Genomic DNA, 22,052 nt, shown 5'->3' on the forward strand with positions numbered 1-22,052 from the left:
ACTGTTGGGCCATTAGTGTATGGCCAAGTGACTATATAATCATGATACTTAACTCAATGCTCAATAATATGGATTCTCTATGCGTTCAGGCCGTTATAGTAAGAGTACTAATTGCAAGAGCAATGGGCTTCCGATTGGTCAAGGATTCAATGCATAGGTGTAATAAAATCCTTACTAGGGTAGGATAAAGAAGAGCATGTCTTGTCAAACTAGTCATCGATTTTTTTAGACGATTTCAAAGGGTCGGAGAGTTTCTTTCCCTCACCCATTGTTTACAAAAATAAACAAATGATGAAAAATGACGGGTTAAGCAAAGAAGCTATTCTGGGAATTCTTTATCTCATATTTAGAATATTTCAGACCCTAACAAGCCCTGTGTCAAATAAGGGGGTTTTTTTGAATGTTCTTTAACAATTTCTTGTTGGCTTATGCCCGTGAACTGGAACGAAAGGCTTTAGAATGGTTGTGAATGGAACCTTTGTCTCTTGGGAATATTTACATAATTTGCTAGCACATGAAATGAAAGGTTGCTTACATATTCATAGGTTGTGTTCATATTGCATATAAGGGATCGATGCAGTATCCCAGTAAGTATTTAAGACCTCGAGATATCCTCGTCGACTTCTATTTTCCATACCCCAGATGAGATCTTCGAAAATAGCTCAACTTCAGATATTAACCTCGGGAACTTTCTTCTCTGCTGAGGTAGCGAAGCATATCAAACAATCAACAAGATGGTAACAAATCCAGAATGCTTTAAATGATACTACAATACTTGTGTGGGCTATCACTGACAATATTATGTAGGAGAATCAGAAACTCGATCAGAAAACCTTCAGGAAAGACTATGAGAGAGTAAGTAATGAGAAGATAGAAAAGCTAGAAACAAAGCTTACCGAGGCTAAAGCCGAGCTTCAAGCGGCGAAAATGGACAGGAGCAAGACCCAGGGAGAAATCCATGATCTTGAGACTCTCGTGCAGGAGCGATCGAATAAAATCAAGAAGAACAAAGCCATAAAGTACCTCACAAAGGTTACATGTGGTGCCCCGTTCTAGAAACCATTGTTTCTTTGTCTCCTTCTCTCAAACCACTTCCGCTATTTTTTTTTCAGGGAATTCTTACTCAAGCTCTTGATTAGTTAGATAACCACATGATCAAACTTCGTATTTTTCAGTCTAACAGTTTTGTTTTCCACCAATGCTATTTTCTTTGAGATTCTGTTTTCCACACTATCACAAGATTGTGATTTGATTGATCGTAATGTATATGCCTCCCTGATCTTGAAATTGTGGCTCTAGCAGCTAGATATTCCAACAGCTTGGGGTCTCGAAATAGAGAGGGCTCTTGCTGATAGTTTTCTTGTATCGATGCCTATATTCACCAAGATAAACCGCGTTGTAGGTGCGCCAGGTTTCCCCTTCTTCCTATCACCCATCTTTTTGTCCCAATTCAACACCATCATTAAAATACATGTGACGAAACGAAATTTGATGACTCTCGAATGAATGAAACCTGCCTGGCTGCATCATGCCTTAAGAACCCCGTTGTGCAACGTGAATTTGATACTTTTACCAGTCAATAAGATATAAAGTCCTATTAGACTCCTTACTGGGATCCAATCAATAATAATTATAGGATGCAAAGGATGGGAAATTTAGTAATCAGAAATAAGGTATCGAGGATAGAAAAACTAAAATTAGATTGAGTAAAAAAATCATATGTGGGGCCATGAAAAGGTTCACATAAGGTAGCATAAAGTCTGATCCTACCGAGCTACCGGATGTGACGACGGCACGAGATAAGGAGGAATTCACTGGCTCGTAGAAATGCGGGGTAGGGAGCGCGAGACAGAGAGGAATTTGAGCCTATAAATGCCTCCCTTTTTTGATTCCAAAGGCTTAACTGGAGCTGCCTACGTATCACAGGATGCAGGATCCGATCATTCAAGATCAGAGTGCCAACAACATGGGAGCAAAAGCCGATGTTGCCGTCGGGGTGGCGCATGCGCCATCCCAGCAGCCACATACCCTTGAGGAATATGAGCGGCTGTTCGGAGTCGACGAGGACGCGTATGAGCAACCCACCACCACCCGCAAAGAACTTTGGTCCTATTATCTTTATTACAACGGTAGTTCTATGCCCCCAATGCCCATTTGCATCTTCGTTAGAAACGAATGAGTTCATCTGACACTTCTACATAGGTGACAATGGAGTGGGCCCTGGGTCCTACAGCCAAGCCTTGTACGTGCTCAGCCCGGAACGACATGCCAAAACATCCACTCCAAGTTAACTAAGAATAACCAAGGTTTCAATGGGCCCTCAATGGAGCCGGCTTCCAGCCCGACACAAATCCGCCCAAGGCCTGTACAAACTCGTCTGCTTGTGTCGTGCCTTGGGCGGGTGGTACTCGATCTGTTTCATCAGTGGTGCTGATCGCCAATGGTCTCTGTTTCACCTTTATGACAGTTATTTTTATCTGGCTTGGTAGTGCCGCTGATTACGGTTCGTTTGGCCGATGGCTTCTCTTGGTGCTAACGGTCGTCTGCTGGGCCCTCCAATACGGAATGCTGGCTATCCGAGACCCGAGTCAGTGGCCTGTCGCCATGGGCATATACATCGTAGCATATATTTGCTATGGTGCTACGTTAGTGTTCTATGCCGCCGTTTTCCCTCGGCTAGCTAGGTATATGCCGCATGTGCGCAAGTCCCGAGAGGAGGATCTAAGGGAAGGAAAGATTGACCAGAAAGAATACGATGCAATCGAATCCCTAGAGAGAAACCATATCAGGTAAAGCTCATCCGAGGGTATCACTAGTTTATAACTTTATTGATAAGATCTTTCAGCAACGTGTCGACGGCGCATAGCAACATCGGATATTTGTTCACGTCGGCCATTAACCTGAGTGTTCTGCTTCCAATGCAAAACAATCAATATTCAAACAACTTGGCATTGTGTCTGACAAACTCCTGTAAGAAATTCAAATCATTTGAATATAAAAAGCTCCTAACCATTTGCGGCAGATTGGATTATTCTCGGGATTTGGTGGTTCTTGTTCCAGCAGAAGCGACCGGGCCCCAAAATCCCAAAGGGGTCAAACTATGCCACGATCGGCTTCAAACAAATATGGCTAGCAATGCGCGAAATAAGATCTCTACCTCAGACTTTTCTTTATTTCTTGGCCTACTTTCTGCTCGCCGATGGGCTCAATACCACTGGTAAGCCATTCGCCAACCTTAACCCACCGATTCCGTGCTGACAATATGAAGGAACCCTAGTCAATATTATCCAAAATGATCAAGTTTCTTTCTCGTTTCTCCAAATCACCTACCTCAATATCACACAGGCTGCTTGTTCGATAATTTCGACCTTTGGATTCTGGTATATCCAGCGATATTTCAAGTTCAAGACGAAAACGATGTTTCTTGTCACAAATTTCTTCAGCGTGTTTATTCCATTCTGGGGTATGCTAGGTTTATGGACCACACGGATAGGATATCATCATAGAGTGAGTAGTAGATACAACGGTAACTAGATTGCTGAATACCTGTTTCGCTAACATCAATTAGTGGGAGTTCTACTTCTATAACATCGTTTTTGGGCTATTTCAGGCTCCATACTACGCTGTGGGTACACATATCCGCTAGTTTTTCATGGGCTAATACAAATATGCATTAACAAAGTACGCCCAAACGATGATCAGCGAGCTCATGCCCCGTGGCTACGATAACATGTTCTTTGCGCTCTTTGGGATTACCAATCGCGCCGTGAGTATATTCTTTTGAGACCCGTATCTCTTCGCTCGCTGATTCGGTCATTTGCAGTCTTCGATTATAGGTCCCAATGTCATCCAAGCTATCATAAATGATACCCGAAATAATTGGATGGGATTTCCCTTCTTGTTTTCCGTGTGTACTGCCGCCATGATCGCCATTGGATTTGTCAATGTTGAAAAAGGCCGCGAGGATGCCAGGAAGTTCACCGAGAAGAGAAAAGTGGCTAGAGTAGTGGCAGAAACCGGATTAAGTGCTGATACGATTGGGAAAGGGAAGAATCCTGTGGAAGCTGGTGAATTAATGGAAGAAGAAGAGAATGAAAGGACGCATGGCAATGATAGTGCTTCTGCCGTACCTACGGAGAGGTCATAATAATAAAGTTCAATTCGGAACATTTCATGAATTTATTCAGATCTTTGAGCTCAGAAAACCGTCTGCTTTTAGGAATTTATCTACCCTTATCCAACATAAATGATATATATCACACCTCTCCCGTCTTCTCAGTCTCTGCCGTAATACAAGGAAGCTTGGGTTGCTTTCCCGACTTACGTTGATTCTTAGCATCAACTTTGTTACGCCAAGCGTCACCAAAGATGGTCGTAACCCAAACGCACAGCCCCGATAAAACGAGGAATAAAGCACTGATGGTGCTAAACCAACCCACGCCAATAGCTTCTACCGCTGGAAGCACAACGCCAGAGCCGAGGGCCGCAAAAACGTATCTGAACATGTAATTACCGGCGACGACTTCAGCACTCCGGCCACTGGATTGCATCACATCCAGACAGTAGGTATTTAGGCTAGGAAAGCAGAAAAGCTGGCCCACACCCTGTATAAACATAGCCAGGACGGGAACTGGAATGCCACCGACGGCTTTCTCAACTGTCCAGCCATACACAAGGATACAGCCTGGGATCACAACACCAATGAAAACAAGACACGATTTGAGCCGATCTTCTGGCACACGGATGCCGCCACGCTTACGAATCCACTTCTTGACTTTGTGATCCGCCCATCGACCTCCCATGAACGTGCCTACGAGGTAGCCACACCCTGGAGCAATGTAGAATAAACCCGACTGAATAGGGCTGGTGAGGTGGAAGCGTGGGTTCAGCACGTACCGAATAGGCGTGAGCAGGGAATACTGATTCCAGACCAGCGCACCGGCAGCCAGGCCCGCGAAGAAGAGATTCGGGTATGAGAAGAGCAGCACACCCACGCGCACAGGGTTCACTCGATGCCAGAGGAATTTTGCCTTCTGAACCAGAGTCTTATCGGTCAAATCGGACTTGTCGAGATGGTGGTACGTTTCTGGGAAGAAAAAGAAGACAAGCAGTGTACCACAGCCACCAAGAGCGGTCTGCAGCCAGAACACGACACGCCATGAACAGAAAGTGACGATCACACCCTGCGTATGGAAGAATTAGCAAATCCAATTTCCCTACAGGGTTTGATACGAGACATACACCGATGAACGGGCCAAATGCAGGTCCGATTAGAGTACCCGAAAGAAACCATCCCAGAGCTGTTGCACGCGCTCGGGGCTCATAGATGTCGCCGATGGCGGAGCTTCCCACCACAAGGAAGGATGTTCCTTGAAAGGCTGTTAAGACTCGAAATATATAGTAGCCCGGTAAATTCGGGGCCAATGCTGTGCCGATGCTGAATGCAAAAAAGAGAAATGCGCTGGTCAGAAAAATCTATGGACTTCCGGTTAGCTGCACGATGACATGCATCGTCGAACAAGCAAATATTATATAGATCTCAGTATGCTACTCACCGGTCTTCGTCCCCATACTTGACTAAATGGGCCCCAAAAGGGAGCCGAGATGCCCATGAAAGCCAAATACAAGGCATTGCTTGCATTGATGATGCTACCAGTCGTATTGTATGTCTTTGCAACTTCTGGCACGCCGGATAGAATAGAGGTGGATGAGATTGGAGCCAAAAATGAGCAAAATGCTAGGACAAAGACGATGACAACCTTGCGCTTCGGGGAGAAACGTAGGTACTGCTCGGCATCGACTTCATGGAACTCAGTGGTCGTTACCGGCATATCGTGGTGGGAGATATGACTTCGCACTAGGTGGAGATTATTTGCATTTTCGAGGGGTTGGGAAGACTTGAATTCTTTGCTTTGAGTCTCCTCTATTGGAGACAAAGCCTCCTCGATGCTCTCGATCGAGGACTGGGAATGTGAAATCGGCATGCTGTCTTGTCAATGCGTATATGTAATTTTCGCTCTATCGGAAGGACGGCGATTGAATTTCCACGACCTCGAGCATTTGCCAGCTATTAATTGGGTCTTGTCCCCTATGAATCAGCCGAAGATGCTTTTTACAAGCCAGTGACCACTTTGGAAGAAAATTGCACAGTCAAAAAGTGGTACCTTACACAGATAAGAGATAAAAATTATATTGGATTGGATTCTGAAACAAATATGGAAGATCGATTCTTCATGACATATAAAGCAACGTCAAGGAATGAGTCAGAGAGAGGACAAGAGAGAAAATTCCAAATGACTATTCGGTGTAAAACTACAACTCCCCCTCGGCCCTGGCACTCTTTGGCCGAGGATCGGCGTGGGCGGGGGGCATAGGTTTCGTCCCGAACAGCGTTGCAGGGCGCGGAATGAATATCGACCATACAAATTGCGCGATATGAGAGCTATCCTTAGCCCAGGGTCCCATCGGGCTCTGGCTACCGGCTTGTATCCAATCGATTCGGCCAGAAGGCCGCGGGGGAGCATCGTCGCCACAAGCGAGATAGGGCAGAAGGGCGGAAAAGAATCCGGGCTGAGGCGCGCGACAGCCGAACATGCCCTAAAGCGCCGGCGCTTGTGTCTTAGGTCCGGATCGTTCAGGTCAAGGACCCACGAGGGACCTGATGGATATCAAGGAGGATATTCATGCCGCAGAACAGCATTCGGCGCTATGACCGTAACCCATCCGAGTTAATGTGTTCCTGCCAAGTCAAATAGTCCGGCATCTGGGCAGGCGTAACAGTGGCAAGAGGGGAGAGGTCCACCTGTCGTGTCCCCACGACATGGCTTGTACCTGGAGAGAAGTGTACCAGGTACTTCCATTCTGGATCAGATCAAGCCCATCCTGTATCGTTCTGTTTCTGGAGACCTGTCGACGTGCCCTGTGCAAAGGCCTTGCGATTCAAGACAGGCGGAGGAGAGTGGCTGTTCGAACGATCGACCGCGCCATGACGTTATCCTCTGACCGCCAACCAAGCAACACCAAAACCTCCCTCCCCACCTTCGATCTTGGGGTCAACGTCACTCTATCTTGCTTCTTTCCTTTGTCGCTCACTCCAGATTCAATTTTGTCCTCAATATCACCATGTCGTCCAACAAGGAGCCTCAAAGCCAGGTCCCCGCCCACAGCAAGGGCTCGTGGTCGAGTTTCCTTAAGGTAGGGAGGTCTCGGAGGTCTCGGGTGGTAGCATGGTGGCATGCGTGACCAAGTTTAAACATATTTTTTTGACTAATTCCGGGTCTTTTGTGTCCAGTCGATTGCTTCTTTCAATGGAGACCTCTCATCCTTGACAGCCCCGCCTTTCATCCTGTCCTCCACCTCTCTTACCGAATATTCCGCGTACTGGGCCGAACACCCCGCCGTTTTCGTGGCGCCCGCCAAGGAGGCTGATCCCGAGAAGCGTGCCCTCCTTGTCCTCAAATGGTTCCTTACCACCTTACACCAGCAATACTGCAGCCGCAGTGAGAAGCTGGGTAGCGAGAAGAAGCCTCTCAACCCCTTCCTGGGCGAGCTGTTCATCGGCAAGTGGCTGGCCGATGCCGACCAGGACTTGGGTGAGACCAACTTGATCAGTGAGCAAGTCAGGTAGGTCATCTACAATCTAGATCTCGCTCTTTTAAGCTATAGGTTGCTCATTCGACCTACTCAAAATAGCCACCATCCTCCCGCCACGGCATATGCCATCCGCAACGAAAAATATGGAGTTGAGGTGAGTAGAAATCCGCCACGTACTCAACTGTGCCCTGTTTCCCTTATCCATAATATTAACCGGGTTATCTTTACAGCTCCAAGGCTACAATGCCCAGAAGGCATCCTTCTCAAGCACCATCCAAGTCAAGCAGATCGGTCATGCTCAGTACACCTTGACCCCTCCCGGCTCCAGCGAAAAGGAACGCTACCTAATCACCCTCCCCAATCTACACATTGAAGGCCTCATCTACGGCACACCCTATGTTGAACTGGAGAAGTCAACCAAGATTGCCAGTAGCTCTGGCTATGTTGCGAAGATCGACTACTCTGGAAAGGGCTGGTTAAGCGGCAAGAAGAACACTTTCACCGCTAGCCTGTTCAAGGCCAGCGAGGGTGAGAAGAAGCCTCTGTATACTATTGACGGACAATGGTCAGACACCTTCAACATCAAGGACGCCCGCACCAAGCAGGTCGTTGATACCTGGTCCACCAAAGAGAACGCCACGACACCGCTCACCTTGGCTCCTGTCGAGCAGCAGGACCTGTACGAGAGTCGCCGCGCGTGGGCCGATGTGGCGGCCAACATTCAGAAGGGCGACATGGACGCCGTCTCTGCCTATAAGTCGCGAATTGAAAACGCCCAGCGCGATCTACGCCGTGCGGAGAAGTCCGAGGACCGTGAGTGGGAACGCCGCTTCTTCAACTGCATTGACGAAGCGGACGACGAACCCGAGTTCCAGCATCTGGCGAGCTCCCTCGGTCTCGCCGGAAACTTGGAAGGCGACAAGACTGGTGGAATCTGGCGCTTTGACGCCACCCGCGCTGCGGGTGCTCAACCCCCGTATCACAAGGTTGGCGGGGTTGGACTGGGCCTCACTGAGTAGAGCTCCGTCATCCTAGCCTCTCCGGTTCTAACTCGAGACAAAAGAGGCTGTGATGGTAATTTGCTTCTTCGTATCAAGAGCCTTCTTGGTAGGACTGCCCTTTTGGCTGCGGAGTCCTTTACTGCCCTAACCATCTATCTGCACACATAGAGTTGAATGAGCCTTTTTTGTGAGTTCCTTACTGCTGGGGACCGTGGCCATGCTGCATTTCGATTGTATATAGTTCCAGCCCGAAGCGGGACCGCTAGCTTGCGTTCGAGTCAAGGTCAAGTAGCGAAAGTGCTGCGTATCTAATTATTTGATTTTGGTTTCCTTTGAATTATCCCTCTTCGTCCTTCAAGCTGCTTTGTTCAGCCATTATACTTCGTGGGTGTTAAGTTAAGGTTAACAGCGCAGAGCCTCAAGTCTCCCAAGAAGGCATGTGCATACCAACCCCCCAATCCCACGTAGTAAATTACCCGTAAACTATCGGCAGTACGAGTAGTTCGGATAGTTTCTAGGAAATATTATACATCGGGAGAGTGAGAGGATGTAATAGTGATGCTGAGGATCTTGGAAACATTGTTGGTCCTGGAATATCTGATTGTATAGGCACATAATTCATCACACTTTTAGGCCTGCCGCCGTTAAAGAACCCCTCCCAACGAGCAGAAACCCATCACGATCTACCTCTCTACCAGACCCAGCAACCGTCATCCGATCTTGCAACACGGCAGGAGCACAGGAAATGAAAAAAGGGCACCAGAAACCATGAACCCCATTTTCACAGAATGACACCCCAGACCCGAATTGACACCATGAGCGAGGTTTGGAAGAAAAGGAACACAAGAGAGGTAAAAGGAGGCAAAGGAAAAGAAAACAGAAAAAAAAAAAAAAAAACTTGGAAGGGCCCCTTTGGGGAAAAATTGATGGATTTAATACAAACTGCATCGACGTGAGGCAGTTGGAGCAATTGGAAAGAGGAGAGGGAGGGGGGGGGGGAGGGGGGGGTTAAAGAAGAAGCAAGGACATGGAAAATGAAAAAAAAAGGAAGAAAACCCAGGAAAATGAGAAAAACACGACACAGTTCCCAAGCCCAACCAAAGCTCCCAGAAGAGAGTAGAGATTACACAGATGTTGAGTAAAGAAAGATGAAGAGAAAGTTTGAGTTCTGTTGCCCTTCGAAAGCCATTTGCCGGCCTGTGGAACATGACATGGATGAGCTTCATGCTGTTCGTGAGCTGGCACAAGGAGAACGAAAAACAACAAACCCTCTGCTCTCAAATCACCTGCAAATGCAACGCCATATGTGTTTGAGTGAGGCGAGGAGAGGAAACGTTGGATATAGAAATGGTCCCTCGGCTCTAGTGGCCATAGTTACCACCCCAGCCTCCGGCACCGCCGGCCCCGCGGCCAGTGTTTCCATAATAGTTGCCGAAGCCGGCACCTGCACCTGCACCGTAGTTACCATAGCCAGTCTGGTGAGTCTGCGAAGCAGCACCCTGGTGGTTACCAAGACCACCAAGGCCACCGTACTGAGGGTTGAGGTGAGGGTAGGCGCCGAATCCCTGCTGGCCCTGTTGGCCCTGGGAGAGGGGAAGGCCAGTCTGGGCCTGAGCTTGGCCAGCGGCGTTGTTGGTAGCAGAGCCGGGGCGGTTAGCCTGGGCAAGGGAGGGGCTGGGCCCACCGGTCTTCGAGGCCTCGAAACCCTTAGTTTCCTCGGCGGTCACAGGGGGCTGCTGAGCAACGGGAGGGTTCTGGCCAAAGCCAGCCTGAGACCGACCGAAAACATCCGACATACCAGTGCTGAATGCATTGGCACCTGTAGCGGACTGCTGGCTGTCAGAAGGCTGAGCGGAGCCAGTACGGCCATAGACGGAGTCACGGCCGGGGACGCTCTGGTTGAAGGTACCGGCGGCGGCGTTGGCAGGAGAAGAGGAGTGGTCATAAGAGAAGGCATGAGGTTGGCCGTACATGCCACCCTTGCCGCCATAGGGGCCGTAGCTGCCGTAGCCGTACTGAGACGAATGAGGCATGCCATAGTGCTGCTGCTCATCGTACCGGCGAACATCATCATAGGGGCGGCCGCTACGACCATAGGCAGCACCATGCTGGCCCATCTGGTTCATATATCCGGCATAGTGGGGCTGGTTGTAGTAAGGATAGCCATAGCCATAACCGTGAGCGCTCTGCTGGCCAGGCATGTGCTGAGTAGCAGCAGGGGTTTGGGTAGCACCAGGAAGGGTCGGGTTGGGGGTGTTGTGGCCACTGTTGGTGGCATCAACGGGGCCATATCGGCCTCCGGGCTGAGTGGTGGGAACCTGAGGCTGAGCCTCAGCGGCGGACACGCCGAAGCCGGCGGCACCGCGGGCACCAGCAGTGGCATCCTGAGTCTGGCCATAACTGCCATAGTAGTTATAGGGGAAGCGTTGCTGGTCAACAGCATAGAAGGGAGAGTATTCACTACCGGTGGTGGCAGCGGGCTGGGCCGGAGCCTGATTGGCAAACGGCTCCTGAATTTGCGGCTGGGGCTGGCCGACTTGCTGAGTGAAGGGGTCGAAGGGCTTCTGAGACTCGGAGGAGTAACGAGCAAAGTCGTTGAAGGTAGACTCGGCTGAAGCCTGAGGCACCGGAGGAAGGCCGGGGGCGGGACGAGCAGTGGGAGTCTCAGCATGGCCCTGGGTGGAAGGAGGAAGAGAGGCACGAGGAGCAACAGGCGAGTGCTGAGGAGGCTGAGCACGAGTCTCTGCCTCTTCGCGGTTCTCATCGATGTCGACAGCGTCCCCATTCAAGCCCATGCTGCCAAACTGCACAGCGGCGCGGTCCACAGCATGGTTACCTGGCATAACCACGGCCTGCTGCTGTTCCATAACGCGGCGCTGGAAGCCAGGAGGACGGCTGACCTGCTTCAGTGCACTGGATGGCAGAGCAGACGAAGTCGTGCGAGAAGGTGTGGCATTAGCAGTAGTGGTGGGGTCGAAAGCGCTACCGACGGTGCTGGCAGCTGTAGCAGTCGGGGCAGGGGCGGATACATCAGGGATCTGCTCGAGATTGGTCTCGGTCAAATCATCCTTGGGCGGCTTCACACTGGTCTGGGGGATAGCAGGGACAGGGATTTCGGCAGGCTTCGCAACGGGTGTCTTCTGAATGGCGGCGGGAGCGGGGGCTGGTTCGGGTGCCTTCTTCGGCTCTACTGCGGGCTCTGCAGGCTTCTCGGGGGCTGCAGCTGGGGCAGCTGTTGAAGGCTTCTTCTGCGGTGGAGGAGGTGCAGGTTTGGCGAAGAGGCTGGCCCATCCCTTCTTTGTGCCCTCTGGGATCACGCTGGTCTTGGGCTCAGCCGGCTCCGGAGCTGCAATCGCAGGCTCACTGTCAGCTTCTCCTACCTTCGTCACCACGGGCTCAGTGGCCGGGGTCGTCGATGAAGGCTCTGCAGTAGAGGGGGCGGGAGGGCGAGCTCCATTCGTAGGTTGAGGGCCTGGCCGACCACCACGACCGCCACGACCCCGGTCTCCACGAGCACGTCCACGACCCTCAAAGCCACCACGGCCACGGCTTGCACGAGCAGAGGTCGTCGTGATCTCAGGTTGGGTACTCGGGATTTCCTTGGGCTTGCGGTCTGTCTTCTTCTTGACCTCTCCCCACTGCGATGCGTTGCCTAGCACAGAAAGACACCGTCAGTAAACCCTCCAGGCAAAGGGTACGATAAGAAGATCCCAAATAATGAGATAGAAAGGGTGCCCAAGCTGACCTTCGGAAATGCGCTCAATTGCCTCCTCTAGATCGCCATTGCAGTCCTCGAGTACGAACACAAGGTCTTCATCTTTCCAGTCGGAGAACAACTCCTTCAAAGGGGGCAGAGTATCCGAATATTTCATTTTCATCTGGCCGATCTCACTTTCCTCGAAGGAGGACAAGTCTGAGTGATCAGCGTTCGATCTGCTGCTTCCACCACGGCCACCTCTGTTGCTATAACCACCACGCCCACCCCGGGCGGATACTCTGCCGCGCGCGGATGGTCGGCTCTGAACGTCGGACATTGTGTCAAACGGATGTGTGAGATGAGAGAAGCGGAATCTGGAAGGAGGTCACGATGGCGTCGCAAGGGTTTCGGATGGTAGGAAGGATCTGAATGGAAGAAATCGAGTCGGTTGCACCCTCGCAGTAGAGGAACAGCACCAGGACCACAGGCACGAGGGCCGGAAATGAATCCAGAGACACAGACAGGTGAAAAGATGAGATAATTGGGGGAGGGGAGGAGGGAAGGGAGTTGAATGGGGAAGGCAAAAGCTAAGGTTCTGATGTGTTGCTCGCAGTCGCAGCTGGTCTTGGCGCTGCCTGGCTTTTTAGCGAGTGGCGCCTATTGGTGTGCTGCCACCCTGGGCTTCGGGCCTATGCTTCGTGAACCTCCTCCTGTTTCTCCCCCGAGCCCTTTAAGAAGAAGAACGGTCGAGTCCGTTGATCTCGTCGCCTCGCTCACTCCCGTCTCTCCAGCCTCTTTGCTCTCCACCAGTTCACGTCGTCCCTCCCATCACGGTCGGGTCTGTCTGCTCGTCATCCACTTCGGGCACCTCATCCTGCCTCACCGCCCACCCCTCGCGGCGATCTCCCTGGGAAGACGCACAGGGGTCTGTCGACAAACAGATTGGGACTCACCGACACCGCAATCATGAAGGGGACCTCGATCTTTCAGCTCAAGGCCTGGCCGAAGATCCACCATCCATTGCCGCGGACACCGCGAGAGTCCCAGCAGCTCCTCAACGCCCTCACCTCATCCTTTCGACGACAACTGGACCGCGCGTACCCGGCACCCAACACCTCCACCCCCAGCGACCGTCCGCCCTTGAATACTGATTCCTCTGCTCATGCGACCGATCAGCACTTGCACACCATTCTTGATAATCCCTTGTTTCGAATCATCCCACCGAAGGCGAGAACGGTGTCGCAGGATCATGCCACCCCCCAGGCAACTGAGGAACAGATGCGGCGGGTTCAGGAGCCCATGGTGGTATTTGATGAGGCTGTTGCCTCGGGCTCCGCTTCTGCATCCTTCGTGACCGACTGTTTAAAGTCTCAGTTGCTTCTTGCTCGGTCTTCGGGGGAGCAGGGAGTAAACGAAGCCCTGAAAGCCACCCGGGCAGGCTCGAAAGTAGTCAACTGGTTCTGGGCCTCAGATGGCACATCACGGCAAATGCTTCTCCAATCCCGCGCATCAACTAGTTCCTTGACCAAGTTTCTGGCCGCAGAGGGGCTCCAGAATACGGTGATGGAATGGCTAGGCATGCTGAGGAACGCGGACCTGGGTGGAAGCACCGGCCAGATGTCTGAAGAGCGGGCTCGCCTGGCTTTCAGTCACCTCCTCCACGACTTTGTGGATGCGGAATTTCGTTACGGAGGTGGACTCTGCTCGGCTATGAAGTACTATTTGCGGGCATGTCACCTCCACTTTTCGTCTCACAGCGCATCGAGTGATGCGAAGGCTGCCAAGTCAATGTTGCTAGGAACCGGCGCTCATTTGACCCGCATTGCCATGGAGAACAAGCCGGCGAGTCATCAGATTCCAGGATATCTCTATGACGAATTTTCGGAGACTATGTCTCTATTGTCATCTCCGCGATCATTACTATTCGCCTCAGTGGCACTCTGCCACCCAAGTCATCCTGACCCAACCCCTTTTATACACTTTGTGGATGGACTGTCACCAAGCAAGTTCCAAAAATGGAGTGACTCCAGGCGGGATGCCTTCCTCCGCATCAGTTGTGACGCTCTCCGCACTCTGATTGACCGCCAGAAGATCCGACTGGCGACCAACCTGGGACACCAAATTCAACAATTACTTCCAGAGGAAACAGCCATGGCAAGCATCGAGGGGTCTCGCTCTCGCTCCTCGCCTGAAGATGATTATCTTCTCAGTCGCTTGGATTTGAATTTGACCTGAGGGATCTCGTTCGAATGATGTCTTGGCAAATCTTTATGTCCTCAACCTTACCACTATCGTGGATTTGGTTCAACCTACATGGAGGACTTTGGATACTACGTATCTTGGAAAGCGCTCTGCTCTCCGCGGCATTGGAACCACATATACCCTCGCCTATTCTCAGGTCAATATCCCAGGCTGGCTACCTCGCCCGGGTATCCATAGTTGCCACCTTGGCGTGGGACATGGGAAAGGCTCGGAACGTTGTTCAGTGCCGCAGTTCTTACGGGTTTCTCGGTGTGTCTTCGGACTACTGCGGTGCGATGACGATGATTCCATCGGCTACTCCGCATGAAGACTCCACTGAGGCTGCGCGCACGGAGTACACTCCTCTTCTTGGCATTGCTTACCTTCCTCTGCGACCCATCCCGCTCCGAACGAGTTTTTCTACGAAGGGCAGAGAATTATGGGCGATAGAATTGAAGGAGACCAACCGTGGAAGGATCGGAATCGAGTGTCACTTGGGCCATTCTGTCGTTGTGCAACAACCCCCTCTCAAGGAGAACAGACGGCTGAGGTTGCAGGGGCGAGTCAGCCCCGTCCGTGGATGAATGGGGTTAGCGTCTCCAGCTGCCCTTAGTAAACGTCACCGCGCAACCTCACCTCAACCCCCGAGATCAAGCAATTCTGTTTCAGCTTCAGCTTTTCTTTTTGTACACAATTTTTTAGTCCTGAATTGCAGTCGCATTCCCCTCGCGATTTTATCTTTCTCGTGAAACTCGCCTACCTTGCAAAAGCACGTGCCGACGTCTAACATCATCGATCCACCATGGCCAGTGAGGGTTTCCACGTTCAGAGTGTTCCTTCGGCTTCAGGTGTGTTCTTTCTAGTAGCGACGGCTCTTGTTTAGGTCGATTGGACTTGGTGAGCTCTTTCGAGCAGAAGCTATCGGCCTAGATAAGAGCGCAAGCTTACTATCCCTCGCGCTACCTTCAATCTTCTCCGTACTTCAGCTTGGTAAATGATGACTAATGGGGAACAGCTACACCCGCAGGCCCAGCCCCAGTGGTCAGTGAGCAGCGCGACCAACCGCCCCCGCAGCCGGTTCACAGCGTGTTGAATACTACCCAAACAGATAGTGAACCTGTCTTGCTGGAGAAGGCCAAAGCTGGGGCTCATGCAGATCGTCCTGAAGCCCCTAAGCAGACGGTAGAGACCCGACCGCCTGCGGAGCCCGCCTCAGATCGCTCACTTGGCGGCACCGTCGCAGCTTCAGAGCCACAGGCTCCCGTGGAAGCTCAAAAGGCAGAGTCAAAGTCAGAGTCAGACTCGCACAAGGTCGAACTTCCACTCGGCAAAGAAGAGCCTCAGATTGGCGAGAAACGTGGCCTCGACGCAACCGATAGTACTGCTCCAGCGCTGGGAGTCCCTGCCAAGCTTCCGTCGGAGAAGCCTGACGAGCATGAAGCTAAGAAGCAGAAGACAGATCAAGAAACCGCTGGTGAGACCAACGGCACCTCCACTGGTGCGCCTGCTACGGCCGCACCTCCTCAAGCCACTACATCTACCGACCCCGCTGCCTCCGCAGCTCCCCCAGCTCCTGAGGCTTCATCGGCCCCTGCGTCCGATGCTAATGGGGATCTAAAGAAAACCGGCCGCTCCAAGAAGGAAAAGATCAAGGACGCGGTAAAGAAGGCCATTCCTAGCGATGGAATTGGTAGCCGGACTCGTAGCCGGACCAAGGGTGCCTAGGTGCCCAATGGCGAGATGTGTCAATTCGGATGCGTACGGTCTCGATTTGCCCTCGTGTTATCATCCAGGGTGATGGTATTTTCCTTCCTTCGCATCTCGCGTACGTTCCTGGTCCAAGTGTACACGACTATCCTGGCCGGAAACGCCGGTTACACCCAAAATTCTGTGGGGATGTCTTGATGCGTATGAAACTATAATCAAAAGCAATCGATAGCTCTCTAATAAGTTGTTTTCGGAGAATCGTATATCCCACTGTAAATCAATCGATCCATTCCGGGTTGACCCTAACCCGCTTTATGGATGGCGACGCTCAAGAGGCCGCCGATCATCGGGGGCTGAGTCATTTTCCCCCCGGAACGGAACAACCAGCCCCGCTATCAAAGGGAGATGTGTGTGTCATTGGCAATTATTAGATTGTTATGTCAAGTGCTTAGCTTTTTCTTCTACATCTTCCCCATAAATTCCCAATTGCTTCCTATTTTACAATGGCTGGACAAAAGATTTGGCTCCGCGCTGAAACTAAGCCCGCCGAGGCTCGGTCTGCCTGTGAGTGCTTCCCCTCCCCCCACTATCCCCAGGTTCAATGGCGATTTTATGAATCCACGATACGGAGGGCATTGCTGACTCACAACTGGCTAATCGCAGTGACCCCAACCACCTGCAAGGCATTGATTGATGCCGGATATGATGTGACTGTCGAGCGTTCCACACAGCGTATCTTTGAGGGTAAGTACTCGACCGCTTTCGCCGCGTGCGCATTGCGAGAAATGACTCAACAGACTAACACCTTTGACAGACGAGGAATTTGCCAAGGTCTGCCGATACCTGTGTCGCCCTTCTCTCCCCTACATATGTATTTTTTCAGAAGTCCTAATCGGCGTCAATGGTGATAGATCGGTGCCCCTCTCGTCCCGGAAGGCTCTTGGGTCAAGGATGCGCCCAAGGATGCCGTCATCCTGGGTCTGAAGGAGCTCCCTGAGGATGATTTCCCTCTGGAGCATGTTCACGTCACGTTTGCCCACTGCTACAAGCAGCAGGGTGGCTGGGAGAATGTTCTGAGCCGCTGGCCGCGTGGCAAGGGTCTCCTGCTGGATTTGGAGTTCCTTACCGATGAGGTCGGCCGTCGGGTTGCTGCGTTTGGCTTCTCTGCTGGTTATGCCGGATCCGCACTGGCTGTCAAAAACTGGGCCTGGCAGTTGGCTCACCCCAACGGTGAGGTCCTGCCCGGTGAGGTTCCTTACGCCAACCAGGATCTCCTGATCGAGTCCGTGAAGGAGACCCTGGAGACTGGCAAGAAGGTTGCCGGTCGTTTTCCCAAGATCCTTGTCATTGGAGCGGTGAGTATTGTGTTCTCTTAAATTGAGGAGCGTAGTCTGATCAATGCTGATAACCTTTGAAGCTGGGACGCTGTGGCAAGGGCGCTGTACAGTTGGCCAAGGACGTTGGCATTCCCGAGTCCAACATCATCCAGTGGGACATGGAGGAGACCAAGAAGGGTTCGTTGCTCTAGACTAAAGCGAATATTTGAGTGAGCATACACTAACATTGGACTTAGGTGGACCCTTCAAGGAGATTTTGGTGAGCCTTCGATCTGCCTTCTATAGTAGGCTGAGACGGGAACCATTTTGCTAATTGTGATTCAAGGATGCCGATATCTTTGTGAACTGTATTTACCTCTCTGCCAAGATCAAGTGAGCCCTCCCCGCAATTTCTTCGCCCGCTCGAAGAGCAGCATACTAATTAAGGACTAGCCCGTTCATCGACGTCGCATCACTGTCTGCCCCCGGCCGGAATCTCTCTGTTGTCTGCGATGTCAGCGCCGACACGTAAGCAAAAGCGCCATCTCCCAGCGGCTATTTGGGCTTCACTAACGATGATATTCTTCCCAGCACCAACCCCAACAACCCCATCCCCATTTACGATATCACCACTACCTTCGACAAGCCCACTGTGCCCGTCAAGCTGCCCGCTGGTTCCCAGGGCCCGAACCTGAGCGTGATCAGCATCGACCACCTCCCTTCTCTCCTTCCCCGTGAGAGCTCTGAGATGTTCAGCGAGGCGCTCATGCCCAGCCTCCTTCAGCTGAAGGACCGCGGCACTGCTCGGGTGTGGAAGCAGGCTGAAGAACTCTTCAATGAGAAGGTTGCTACTCTTCCCGAGTCTCTGCGCGCTTAGGTGAGGCGCTTGACTTGGGTGCCGATACCTATGAAACCGAAAAAGTGAGAACGGAAGATATGATTTGATGGTACATTTATAGAGTTTGGGATGGGATCGCAGGAAATGCTTTAAAAGTGTTTGCATGTTTCCCTTTCGTATTTTCGGGACTCTACCTCTCTAGCTACATACTCTATGTTTCTAGGAGTAGTAACTTCACAGACATTTTTGTCTTGAGATCTTTAATCTCTGTCTTTTTAATCTGTGTTGAGAGGTCTGCTGTCCCTCTTCTTAGTGACTTGTCTCCCAGCAGACTCTCAGGAGAGCTCTGTAGACGAGGACCAAGTAACAATTCACTCCAATGCTGTGTCCAACGTTGACGAAGGGATGTATAAAATGTACTAACGAGATGCTGTATTTTCTGGGCTATGTAGATGGGTATTGACGGGTGTTATTTTTCTTTTTTAGACCTATAAGATTGTGTGTTAAGAAAATATGGAACACACGAATGGAATATATATGTTGGTGCGCTAGGCGCTAATACCTCCAGGGCAACGACCATGATGGTGATGCTGCCTGGGCTCGAACCTTACTTTCATCTTCGTCTCAGCCCCGCGAGAATGCTACCCGTACTCTTTTCGCCATGGACGAGCGCAATGCGGGGTTTCATGCCTTCATGCCGGACATCCGAAACATCCGTCGCGGGGAGATGACTGATGCAGGTGCTCGGTCGGACGAGTAACGAGAGGAACCAACTCCCAACAGCCAGACGCCTGACGGAGCAGACATCCAATTGTGTCGCGGAGATTGAAATTATCCGGATTTTTTCCATTGAATCTAAGCGCCCGGGCGTTGCGAGTCTACGAGACCGGAATCCGGTGGCTCCTCGAAGGCCCCCCCCCCGGTTTCTCCGCATGAACCCTTCGGGCCACTCCTGCCTCCCCTCTTTCCCCAGCCGAACCCGTTCAACCTAGCATTCGTTCACCCTCAACGTTCTATACCCATTCTGCAGAGCGGACACCCTGTACACAACTACTGGATCGGGTTGCTCCCCCGGATACTAGGCGCCATTCCCGCCACTACCCGTCATTTCGGCGATCGAGACGGTTTGGACGATTCTGACGATGTGGCGATGAAATTGCAGCATTGATTTGCCTCGATACCACCCTTCACCACCGAATTCCGACCCCTCCCTTTCCTTTCCAACCGCGGTCGACCCTATGCAAGAAAAGCCGACCACAGTGGCCGCGTACGCGGCAGGCGCCTCGCTCGCCGCAGTGGCGCTGTTCTATGTCTTCGGTCCGAACTACACCATCGATGGAGATGAGTCCAATGACAGTAATCGCAAGAAGAGCATCGTGGGTCTGTCCAATCTAGCCAATGACTGCTTCATCAACTCGGTGCTGCAAGCCCTGGCTGGCCTGGGCGACCTGCGAGTCTACCTGATTCGCGAGCTGCATCGGCGCGAGCTCGACGGGCCAGAGGTCTACAACTCGGTCCCAAGCCAGGAGCTATCCCGCGTAGAGCGACCAGATAAGCTGCGGGAGCTGCAGCAGGGGCTAATTACACGTGCATTGAAGGAAATGCTGGATAGCTTGAATGAGCGACCAATTTACAAAAAGACCATCTCGGCGCGGGGGTTCATCCAGGCCCTGGAATTCGCGTTCCGCACGCGCATCAGCCGCAACCAACAAGATGCGCAGGAATTCCTCCAGATTGTATTGGAGCGGCTGTGCGATGAGTACCATGCAGGAGTTCAAGCCAGGCAGCGCACCCTCGGCCCCATTGGCGCGTCTGCTGGTTCAGGCGCGATCGAAACCGTGTCTGACGCCAGTGCAGATGAGATTCCCTCCGAAGTGGAAGTGCGGATTGATGACGGCTCCGCCAATGGACTACCCGCCATTATCGATACAAAGCTCAAGGAGATCGATACCGAAGCCGGGTTTCCGTTCGAGGGCATGCTGGAATCGCAGATTGTCTGCCAGTTTTGTCAATACGAGTATAAGCCGAGTCGAACGGCGTTTGTCAACCTCACTCTCCAGGTGCCACAGAAGAGTTCCGCCACCCTCAATTCGTGTTTCGACGGTCTTCTGAAAACCGAATATATTGAGGACTTCCGGTGCGACCGGTGTCGTCTGCAACACGCGATTGAGGCCAAAATGCAGGAACGGGCTCGCACGCGCTCCCCGAGTGACCAGAAGCGATTGGATCATGAAATCGCTCGCATCCGCGTGGCCTTTGATACCGACCCAGAGAGTGACCTAGCTGGAATCGAGATGCCTCGATCGGAGCTGGCGCCTAAACGACGGATTGCTCGGCATATGCGTATCGTGTCTTTCCCCAAGGTCATCGCTATCCACCTGTCGCGGTCTATCTTCGACCGCAGCAGTTCCACCAAGAATGCGGCCAAGGTCTCTTTCCCAGAGCGATTGCCCCTGGGAGGCATCTTGAGCCAGACCTGGTACAAGCTCCTCGCGATTGTCTGCCATAAGGGTAGCCACCACAGCGGTCACTATGAGTCCTTTCGGCGCAATCACCTGTATGCTCCCTTCTCGACCCCCGATGTCTTCAGCTCGTACGCGCAAAGCCGCGTGGCCAGCGAGAACCCATCTGCAGCCCCCAGTCCCCGATTGGCACCGCGCAGCAGTCCCGATGCCGACCTGGGAGGCGGCAGTCGCAGCCTGTCAACGGCGACCTCGTCCACGTCGCTCTCCAACGCTTCCTCCCCCCCCTACGCAGCAACTCACACCTCCCCAGCCCCGGCCCACCACCTCCAACTCGCGGCCCTCCTTCCAAAGCAGCCACTCCCGATCCTCCACTCCTTATCAGCTTTCAGGCTCGGACAGCAACAGCCCGACTCCCGAGCAAGGGCGATTCAGCACCTCGTCAGGTCCGCGCCCCTCCCGGTCCATCCCTCGCACCTCTGGTGAGGGCTCGTCGGGGGTCAGCTCGCGACTGCGGCGGCGGCGCAAGCCGAACGATCGTTGGTGGCGGATCTCCGATGAGAAGGTCAAAGAATGCAAGACCGCGGACGTGCTGGGCATGCAGAGAGAGGTGTATCTGCTATTTTACGAGATTGAACGACCCGAGTCGAGCCCTGCGGCGGCGGAGGGTCGTCTCTAAGGGAGCAATCTGCATGATGTTTCCTCTTTCTCTGCCTCTCCCTCTCCCTCTCTCTTTCTCCCTCCCTCTTTCTCCCTCCCTCTTTATCCTTCTCTCTTTTTTGTTCCGGGAAGCTATCGGCTTCTGTCATTGAGGGGGGGGGTTTCCCGCACTTGTAGACGATCTTTTTGTGCCGTATATACACCACCTTACATTTCCAACATCGGGCGTGCATTGGGGGCCCGGGGGACCGGAGCCGGTTCTGTTGATAGCCGATAGCCGCACGGAGACGGAGAATTAGAGCCATAGAGGGGGAAGAAAAGATCTATAGATCTGGAGATCCATCGAGACTTGAAAGCTCGAAATTCAAATGATTTGATGTTTAAATGCCTACATATCTCTCCCATACTCTAGATCGGGAAAAGCCGCAGAATATACAAATTTAGAAAAGCAACCTCCCCCCTCCCCATAAAAGAAAATTGATTTCAATTAGTAAGAAAAAGAAACAACAACAACAACCACCACCACCATCAAATCAC

The 22,052-nt window shown here is 52.0% G+C and overlaps 10 protein-coding genes across 10 annotated transcripts; 8 read left to right on the forward strand and 2 right to left on the reverse strand.

Annotated features, from left to right (window-relative positions):
- Window positions 1-734: 734 nt before the first annotated feature.
- Window positions 735-1,056, forward strand: N7462_009612 (uncharacterized protein; the record flags this gene model as incomplete). The annotated part of the gene is made up of 2 exons (XM_057081326.1): window positions 735-737; window positions 808-1,056. The coding sequence occupies 2 exons, from the start codon at window positions 735-737 to the stop codon at window positions 1,054-1,056; spliced, it is 252 nt and encodes an 83-aa protein (XP_056930163.1).
- A 910-nt stretch (window positions 1,057-1,966) lies between these two features.
- N7462_009613 (uncharacterized protein) lies at window positions 1,967-4,147 on the forward strand (the record flags this gene model as incomplete). The annotated part of the gene is made up of 9 exons (XM_057081327.1): window positions 1,967-2,129; window positions 2,203-2,242; window positions 2,307-2,789; window positions 2,846-2,970; window positions 3,023-3,217; window positions 3,269-3,507; window positions 3,569-3,625; window positions 3,683-3,766; window positions 3,824-4,147. 9 exons carry the CDS (start codon window positions 1,967-1,969, stop codon window positions 4,145-4,147), a joined length of 1,710 nt encoding a protein of 569 aa, XP_056930164.1.
- A 109-nt stretch (window positions 4,148-4,256) lies between these two features.
- N7462_009614 (putative MFS transporter) lies at window positions 4,257-5,984 on the reverse strand (the record flags this gene model as incomplete). Its single annotated transcript, XM_057081328.1, has 3 exons — window positions 4,257-5,183; window positions 5,242-5,475; window positions 5,556-5,984. The coding sequence occupies 3 exons, from the start codon at window positions 5,982-5,984 to the stop codon at window positions 4,257-4,259; spliced, it is 1,590 nt and encodes a 529-aa protein (XP_056930165.1).
- Window positions 5,985-7,122: 1,138 nt separating this feature from the next.
- Window positions 7,123-8,612, forward strand: N7462_009615 (OSBP family protein; the record flags this gene model as incomplete). Its single annotated transcript, XM_057081329.1, has 4 exons — window positions 7,123-7,194; window positions 7,292-7,623; window positions 7,693-7,747; window positions 7,824-8,612. 4 exons carry the CDS (start codon window positions 7,123-7,125, stop codon window positions 8,610-8,612), a joined length of 1,248 nt encoding a protein of 415 aa, XP_056930166.1.
- A 1,343-nt stretch (window positions 8,613-9,955) lies between these two features.
- On the reverse strand, window positions 9,956-12,628 carry N7462_009616 (putative RNAPII degradation factor Def1; the record flags this gene model as incomplete). The annotated part of the gene is made up of 2 exons (XM_057081330.1): window positions 9,956-12,246; window positions 12,340-12,628. The coding sequence occupies 2 exons, from the start codon at window positions 12,626-12,628 to the stop codon at window positions 9,956-9,958; spliced, it is 2,580 nt and encodes an 859-aa protein (XP_056930167.1).
- A 629-nt stretch (window positions 12,629-13,257) lies between these two features.
- On the forward strand, window positions 13,258-14,526 carry N7462_009617 (uncharacterized protein; the record flags this gene model as incomplete). Its single annotated transcript, XM_057081331.1, has 1 exon — window positions 13,258-14,526. The coding sequence occupies one exon, from the start codon at window positions 13,258-13,260 to the stop codon at window positions 14,524-14,526; it is 1,269 nt and encodes a 422-aa protein (XP_056930168.1).
- Window positions 14,527-15,334: 808 nt separating this feature from the next.
- N7462_009618 (uncharacterized protein) lies at window positions 15,335-16,257 on the forward strand (the record flags this gene model as incomplete). The annotated part of the gene is made up of 2 exons (XM_057081332.1): window positions 15,335-15,380; window positions 15,548-16,257. 2 exons carry the CDS (start codon window positions 15,335-15,337, stop codon window positions 16,255-16,257), a joined length of 756 nt encoding a protein of 251 aa, XP_056930169.1.
- A 485-nt stretch (window positions 16,258-16,742) lies between these two features.
- Window positions 16,743-18,432, forward strand: lys1 (saccharopine dehydrogenase (NAD+, L-lysine-forming); the record flags this gene model as incomplete). The annotated part of the gene is made up of 9 exons (XM_057081333.1): window positions 16,743-16,803; window positions 16,903-16,983; window positions 17,054-17,070; window positions 17,151-17,594; window positions 17,657-17,753; window positions 17,813-17,835; window positions 17,902-17,948; window positions 18,009-18,083; window positions 18,147-18,432. The coding sequence occupies 9 exons, from the start codon at window positions 16,743-16,745 to the stop codon at window positions 18,430-18,432; spliced, it is 1,131 nt and encodes a 376-aa protein (XP_056930170.1).
- A 474-nt stretch (window positions 18,433-18,906) lies between these two features.
- Window positions 18,907-19,153, forward strand: N7462_009620 (uncharacterized protein; the record flags this gene model as incomplete). The annotated part of the gene is made up of 2 exons (XM_057081334.1): window positions 18,907-18,936; window positions 18,962-19,153. The coding sequence occupies 2 exons, from the start codon at window positions 18,907-18,909 to the stop codon at window positions 19,151-19,153; spliced, it is 222 nt and encodes a 73-aa protein (XP_056930171.1).
- Window positions 19,154-19,631: 478 nt separating this feature from the next.
- On the forward strand, window positions 19,632-21,534 carry N7462_009621 (putative ubiquitin C-terminal hydrolase; the record flags this gene model as incomplete). The annotated part of the gene is made up of 2 exons (XM_057081335.1): window positions 19,632-21,115; window positions 21,213-21,534. 2 exons carry the CDS (start codon window positions 19,632-19,634, stop codon window positions 21,532-21,534), a joined length of 1,806 nt encoding a protein of 601 aa, XP_056930172.1.
- Window positions 21,535-22,052: the final 518 nt, after the last annotated feature.

This window comes from Penicillium macrosclerotiorum, assembly GCF_028827735.1.
Source record: "Penicillium macrosclerotiorum strain IBT 26536 chromosome Unknown utg000009l_segment0_segment0, whole genome shotgun sequence".
Classification (NCBI taxonomy): domain Eukaryota; kingdom Fungi; phylum Ascomycota; class Eurotiomycetes; order Eurotiales; family Aspergillaceae; genus Penicillium; species Penicillium macrosclerotiorum.